This window comes from Humulus lupulus, chromosome 5 (assembly GCF_963169125.1).
Source record: "Humulus lupulus chromosome 5, drHumLupu1.1, whole genome shotgun sequence".
NCBI classification, from domain to species: Eukaryota; Viridiplantae; Streptophyta; class Magnoliopsida; order Rosales; family Cannabaceae; genus Humulus; species Humulus lupulus.
The window spans coordinates 184,539,440-184,547,316 of record NC_084797.1 but is presented as its reverse complement, the minus strand read 5'-3'; the positions used below and the strand labels follow the sequence as shown (position 1 = coordinate 184,547,316).

General features: G+C 35.0%; 1 protein-coding gene across 2 annotated transcripts; it reads right to left on the bottom strand.

The window, feature by feature from the left end:
- Window positions 1–1,716: 1,716 nt before the first annotated feature.
- Window positions 1,717–7,503, bottom strand: LOC133777914 (ferredoxin C 2, chloroplastic). 2 transcript variants are annotated; one of them, XM_062217671.1, is made up of 7 exons: window positions 7,180–7,503; window positions 7,036–7,083; window positions 6,812–6,875; window positions 3,181–3,269; window positions 2,538–2,606; window positions 2,260–2,304; window positions 1,717–2,086 (listed from the first exon to the last, which is right to left on the bottom strand). In XM_062217671.1, the coding sequence occupies exons 1-7, from the start codon at window positions 7,432–7,434 to the stop codon at window positions 2,042–2,044; spliced, it is 615 nt and encodes a 204-aa protein (XP_062073655.1). In that variant the 5' UTR covers window positions 7,435–7,503; the 3' UTR covers window positions 1,717–2,041. The 2 variants fall into 2 exon arrangements, with proteins under 2 accessions (XP_062073655.1, XP_062073657.1); XM_062217673.1 differs by lacking the exon at window positions 7,036–7,083 and having other exon boundaries at window positions 7,180–7,500.
- Between the last annotated feature and the right edge of the window lie 374 nt (window positions 7,504–7,877).

Sequence of the window (7,877 nt, the reverse complement as noted above, 5' to 3'; positions counted from 1 at the left end):
ATCTTACAACTAACACAGCTGTACGATAAAAGTTGTTAATACAATTAATTGACAGATAAGAAAGCTGATTAATGAAAATAACAGCAGTCTAACTAATATGGTTATCAAGTTTCAAGTTCAATACTTTTGTTTTTCTAATAATTTCTCCTCGGGTAACGACTACTTGATCTCAGGACACATCATTTTGGTTTAAAAAAAAGTTAAAAAAATGAAGAAAGATGATTTTCTGACCCAAAGTGAAAAAATATAATTGAAGATTTGGAAGCACATGAAAGGGTGCATACTCTGTCTGCATTTAGTACATCCACATGGGTGATTACATTGACATTCAATTTGGTTGATTCCAAATTATGATGCGACTTATAAACTTATTATGTTTTGCACCAAAAATATACACTTTATTTACATTAAAAAATAAACTGTTTTATTAATTTTTTCGTAACAAGTTTTTTCTTCTATATTTTGGTATTTAGTTCGATTTTTTCTTCTTCACATATTTAGTTCAATAAAATTATATGTAAGAGCTTTCCATTTGAAATGAAAAACAAATTAAATCCAATTACCTTGTTTATATATTGAAATAAAATTAATTTTTCTATTTAGTCTTGTTTTGTAGTTCTTGTGAACGACTTTGCTTTCTGTCTTTTCTACTGCTAACTCCTTATGAGAAGTTGTTTTCACTCTAAAAATTAACAGAAAGTATCAACAAGGCACGTTTTAAATATAGGTTATTGATAAGTAACTAAAATAATAAGTTGTTACCAAAATATAACCGAAATAATAAACCAATTTTTAAAAAGTAATTAAAATAATAAATTAATCAAAATAATAAGTGACATTTTAATTTTTTGTCAATATACTTTTCTAAATAAATACTAATTTTAGTGATTTGTTCTAAAACTTTCAACATAAACGACTCACCATATAGGAAAATTATATTGTTTTCAAAAGAGAGAAAAAAAGATTGCCTCTTCACAATTTATTACCATGAGAATACACACTTTGATATTACATTTGGATTGTCTTTCTTAAACAATGTGAAGATAAGTGTGATTTTGCAACTGTAAGAAAGAAAGAAATATATATAGAAAAAAGGACTTGTTATTATTACAGTTGAAGTTCATAAGATTTTGATCAATAGTACTTGTATAAAAATTTCAAATACCATTACTGGTAACAAACTCAAATCATCTTGTTTTATTTGGTCATTCCAAGTTTTGTCAAACCACCGAAAATTACACAATTAAAAATAAGTGACCTTTTAAATTTTCATTTATATGTTTAGGGAACCGGAACGGTCATGGTGGTGCATATTTTTTATGTAATACATTAGAGTATTAGATATTGTTTCACAGGTGATAAGTTATAATCTCAGCTTTTTTACTTAATGTTATAATCACAACTAACATTTTGCACGTTTCCCAATAATTTAACTTGTTGAAAATGAGGTTTCAAACATCCCATACCACCACGGCCCTTAAATGAGCAAAAATTTATGGTAACTACAATGAATATTGTCATATAAAAAAAACTAAAATCATATTGTCACTTGTGTTAATCGAAGCTTGTACTACAGGGCTGATTCATCACTGTATCTGTGCCCATATTTTATTAAGATACGTCCTAATAATAATAATAATAATAATAATAATAATACAAATTTTATACAATTCTCATCAAGTGATTAGGTATGGGAGGGAGTACTAAGCAGGGGTCTAGTCATAAATATAAAAAATAAAATAAAATAAAATACTGTTAATAAATGTCTTTAGATCAAGTTGATAGATAAGATATAAAATGGGCAGCGCAGAAGATACGTTGACAGTGATGGTCTACATCTTAGATACAATATTATCAGTCTTAGTGCTAACCAACATGGAGTCATTTATACCATGGACGATGATTACAGGGGCTGCAATGCAGGGTAAGGAGTTAAGAAGACAAAAGCAGAAGAAGATGAGACTCGTAACAAGATTAAAAATCTGCACATCCGATCCATCCGTAGAGATCCCTAACTCCAAAGTCAGCTCTCAATAAAAGCTTATTCATCACCCATGGCTAACTCCAATGCGTAATCGTCTCTATCCTGTAAGATCCATGTTGTGTGGAAGATAAGCAAAAATGAAGGTTCTTACATCATATATTTCTTTCATTTTTATGATATGTAATATATATTTACTTTTTTCACCCGCATTTTTCTATGTTTACATTTCGCAGGAAAAAAGAAGTTTCGGGACTAAAAGTGTATTCAGAACTTACAATTGGTCCTCGAGCGAAATATCTTCCAAACTGAAGCCAATATACCTGCATGTGCCACAAATTTCAAGTTCGGCACTGTAAGAAACAGAAAAACTGAAAATGCAAATAAATATGACTCCTAAGAAAGCCTAATATATTACAAAATAGCAGAATCACTAATCACACTGGCCATCAAAGACTAAGGAATCAAAATGATCGAGTATTGTTGTTTAAGAAATGAATATCATTTTTATATCTCTCACCCCAAGTTGAATAATTGTAACTTTGTAACACATTACCTCATCCTCATCTTGTGTTTCTACTTCAAGATCAGAGGACGGAAACCCCACACAAAGAAGTGCATACCCCTGAATTTCCAAAAAGCAAACATAAGCTTCAACAATTTAATTTGTTTTTTTATTTGGCATATAACATCAAACTTTGCAAATTATCACCAAGCAACTTTAGTTGAAACAATGCTTGTTGAAAACTATTCTTTTTCCACTGATGTCTTATTATGTGCTCGTTCCAAACTTCACATTTCAGGATCATAAGATGAGACACAAAGCAATCCCAGAGGACATTCCTTGGATTAGACTATACCAAAATGTTTTTCCCTATGAACAATTGAAGATTAACGTAAATATTTCTTTGCTACTATCTCACCAACCCAATTCTCTACGGAAAAAGCTTTAAACTTGGGCTACAGCTTCTCATATGGTACCTACCATACAGTGTTACTGTGATAAACTTCTAATTCAAAGCAACATCAAGAGGTCTTCCTTGCCTGTGAAGTCATGCTTTTTGATTGATCTCTTTGCAACTGCGTGTTTTTTTGTTTTTTCTTTTAATATATGTTATTTTATTTGTTTGTAACTTCCTTTTATTCCCAGGGTATATATAACACAATAACGCTAAACTGAACAAAATTTATAGACTTGCCTTTGCTCTCAGTTCAGCTGATATGCCTAGGGCTTCAGGCTGTCTAAGTTCTCCAGACTTTATACGTACGGCACAGCTGGTACAGCAACCTGCCAAAGAAAACTTATCAAAAACTATAAAGAATAGCATTAATAATGCCAGGCAGTAGGTATTGATGGACACACAACTCACCATGTAAAAAGAACATAATAACAGGATGAAAATGGCACAATCAATGATCTAAGCAAGAGAAAAAGAAGCAATTTCCCAGTTAGTGTTGAAGAGCTGGAAAGCCCCTGTGCAACCTTCTGGTTTGAGGGCAATATTTACAAGGCTTGTTCGTTTGAAACATCAACTTAAGAAGCTTAATAGGGACTGGTTTGGGGATGTAGGATTAGGCTATCAATTGGCTATGGAAGCTCTTCAAACTGCCCAACTTCAAGCTCAAGAGAAGCCTCTAGACTTTCAGTTGCAAGAGGCAGTCAAGGAGAAGGCATCAGAGTTTCACTATCATGAACAAATTTATCATAGTTTCCTAGTCCAGCGAAGCAAGATCAATTGGATTAGGAATGGTGATGTGAACTCCTCTTTCTTTCATGCATTCCTGAAGAAGAGGAAAGCTGAGAATTCTATTGTTTCATATATTAATGAAAATGGGTTATTGATAGATGATTTCAAGGAGGTGATAGGCCATTTTGTAGAGCATTTTAAAAATCATTTGGGCAGTTCCAGTTCGGCTTCAGGGTTAGTAGATCGGAGATGTGTTGCATTAGGCTCTAAGCTCTCAGTGGAGCAGCAACTATATCTATTAAAACCCTTCTCTGCTAAGGAAATAAAAGCTGCGTTGTTCAGTATTCCTAATACTAAATCGCCTGGTCCCGATGGCTATGGTTCCGGTTTCTTCAAATCTATGTGGAAGGATATTGGTCAGGATATTTGCTCAGTAATTGCTCATGGTTTCTCTACAGGCCATTTTCCTAAAGAGCTGCATGAAACAACTTTATCCTTAATTCCTAAAGTTGCGAATCCAGCTAGGGCCTCCGATTACAGACCTATTGCTTGTTGCTCGACTCTATATAAGGTCATGGCTAAGTTGTTATGTTCCCGATTGGTAGTGGTGCTTCCTTATCTCATCCAATCGAATCAAGGTGCTTTTGTTCGGGGTAGATCTATAGCTCATAATATCATGATTCTTCAAGACTTAATTAAAAATTATGGTAGAGCGATTACCTCTCCTTGGTGTGCGATCAAGATCGACCTTAGCAAGGTGTATGATACGGTTGATTGGCATTTTTTGGAAAACTTATTGAAGGCCTTATGTTTTCCATCAAAGTTTATTAGTTGGGTCATGAAGTGTATCAGGAATACTTCTTATTCTCTTCTGATTAATGGTCGGGTCCAGTGCACTTTCAAGGGGGGTAAAGGTCTGCGGCAAGGGGACCCAATGTCCCCTCTTCTCTTTGTTCTCATTATGGAGTACATGACCAGATGCTTACAATCTGATGCCAGGTCCTCTACATTTCGGTTTCACCCTATGTGTAAGAGCTTGAAACTCATAAATTTATGTTTTGCAGATGATGTTATCCTGTTTTGTAAAGGCTCTGTTGCGGCTGTGACTGTCCTTAAAGACTCTCTAAAGAAGTTTAATGAAGCATCTGGGTTGTCTATTAATTATAAGAAGTCCCAAGTTTATTTTGGAGGGGTTATAGCAGCGGATAGGAATGAGATATTGCAGGTTCTGCAACTTACAGCTGGGTCTTTCCCTTTGCATTATCTTGGAGTGCCGTTGAGACCTACAAAATGGAAGCACATGTACTTTGAAATCATTATCCAAAAGATGAGAACAAAGTTGTTTTCCTGGTCAAGTAAACACTTATCTTATGCAGGTCGTTTGCTTCTCATTCAAACTGTCCTGTCTGGTTTAAGAAATTTCTGGATGTCTGTTTTCACTTTACCTCAAAGTATCATTAAGGAAGTGGAGAAGTTGTGCAGACAGTTTCTTTGGGGGGCCTCGGGAACTCGAAGTAAGTTTCATTTAGCTTCTTGGCATCAAGTTTGCTTGCCTAAGGCGTACGGTGGTCTTGGTCTTAGGGATGGAACTAGCTGGAATAGGGCCCTTCTTGCCAGGTACATATGGGCTGTTTCGACCAAACAAGACGCTCTTTGGGTTAAGTGGATTCAACATGTTTACCTAAAGGGGGTGAACTTTTGGGATTATGTTTTGAAGCAAGATAGTAGTTGGTATTGGCGCAAGCTATGTCATCTCAGAAATAGGTTCAATGAGAGAGAGATCCTGGCTGCTGGTATATCAGGGATTTTCAGGCCTTCAAAGCTGTATAACAGCTCCCTAAACCAGCAAGTTGTGGCCTACAAGAATGGGGTCTGGTGTCGCACTATTCTCCCTAAGCATAGGTTTCTATTATGGATGGTTGTTAACTCATTCCTCCTAACTAGAGACAACTTGGCCAAATGCACCATCCCTCTTGACAGCCTTCTTTGCCTGTTTGTGAAGACCAGCGGGAGAGTCATAACCACATTTTCTTTGACTGCTGTTTGTCCAAGAAAGTTCTAAATTGCATATTTTCCTGGCTGGGTTATCATGCTTGGGCTTCTAGCTTCTCGGTCTGGACCATGGGGCTCAGTTTCAGCCATAAAAACAGATTGAGATTGAGCATGACCATTAATATGATCCTAGCAGCTGTTGTTTATCAAATCTGGAGGAATAGAAATAGATGCATATATGATGGCTTCTCTCTAACAGCTAACTGTATAGCTAAAGAAGTAATTACCTTAGTTCAATACAGAATATATAGTGTTCATAGTAGGAAGGCTCTTCCTCATTTTAAGCTTTTCTTAAGGAAACTTGCTTGTTAGTTTAATGAGGTAGTTGATTGTCTGTTTGTATTCGGGTTCTTTCTGGGCAATTTGCCTTGGTTGTAATTGCTTGTTTGTTCAATGAAGGTATTTTCTTCTTGACCAAAAAAAAAAAAAAAGAAGCAATTTCAAGGTTTATCAACTAATTAATAATGATGACAGAAATTAAAAGCATAAACCTCCCCAATACTATGCAATAGTTGAAAGGTTCAATCATGCAGGGTAACAATAATTTTATTGTTAAACAAAGTAAATCTATTTCTACTTGCTTCAAATTTCTGTTATATAATCCTAGGTTGAATATTTAAATTACAACTCATCTGAACTAGGGAACCGTGTTAAGAAGTTGCACATTCAATCTATGCCAATAACGTACCCTTACAAGGATATTTTTCATAAATACCCAAATTAACTCAGTATGCTGGTGGAATATCATATCATCCCTAATATAAGTTTAGTCGACCGCCTGACTCCATCAATTTGTCCTCCCAACTTGAAAAACTAGGCATCTCATAGCAGCTAGGATGCCATCCTCAAACTTTTACAAAAATCCTTCAAACTCACTTTGTCACTTGAGTTTGAAATTGGATTCCCCTTCTAAATCTTACAATCTTCGTCTACTATGTTTATAATGTTAAAACTTTTCATATACAAAAATCTATTCCATGGCAGAATCCATATCTACAACAAGATTTTAATAAGAAGCTTTATCCGTATATCTATCAGTAGACACAAAATTCCTTTTTAAAATAAATGATTGTAGATAAGAAAACAATACCGTGCCTGCAAGCAAACGGAAGAGAAATATTCTGAGCTTCAGCAGTGTGCAATATATATTGGTCCTGCAATTTTAATCATATTACACCTAAATTGTACAAAATTTGGGGCAAAAGTATGTACGATAAATTGTTATAATCTAATGCCACTGTATGATTATATTACGGAATAAATTTACTTTCTTATCCATTTCTCATGAACCAAACAGAATTAGAATCCAATTACCATAAAAGAAACACCGAAAATAGTTTTCAACATAAAATCAACTTCCACCTGCCACATTTCATGGTTCGATATGTTATTTTGCTTTGTAGATTATAAATTTTCTCGAGAAACAAACAGACAATGTAGTATAATCAATCGGTGTACCTCAGGAACGGTAAACTCGTGAACAACTCCTCTCTGTCTATCGTGGACAGTGACCTTGTGAGTCGGAATGGATGGAGAAGGGGAAGGGGAAGGGGATGAGGCGGTGACTCCAACCGTCGTTTGGAGCTCCGAAGACGTCGTTTTGCGGCGGTGCTTTGACGGATTGAAGCGATGGAGTCTTGGGATTTGCCGGGTTAGTTCTGGTTTCCGGTAGAGCCAAGTGCTACTGGAACTGTAGGGAGTGGCAAGCTCCATTCGAGGCTTCCTCTTTCCACTCTTCTCAGTTCTATGGTTTGTTGGTTAAATGTTTTGTTGCTATTATTATCTGTTAGGATTCCATGAAGATAACGGAGAGAAAGGGTGGCTACGATTCACTACTGCCGATTCTATTTGTTACCTGTTGTATCCATCCACGTACCAATCATTGTATTTTTTTTCTTTCTAAATATGTATTCGTTATTAATAGGAATAATTATGGGATAAATATTAAAAGGGAAGCTATATTTGCACCCAAAAATTGATCTCTACACCCCTAAACTAAATTTATTTTTATCCCATCTTATTTATTAAAGGGAATTTCTTCGTTTAGTAACTTGTCTATGGAAGTATATATTTAGTACTCTCCATTACTAATGATACTAATACGGTATCGTGAATTTATAAAAATTTAATAAAATTTAAGGTACTATTTTATTCGG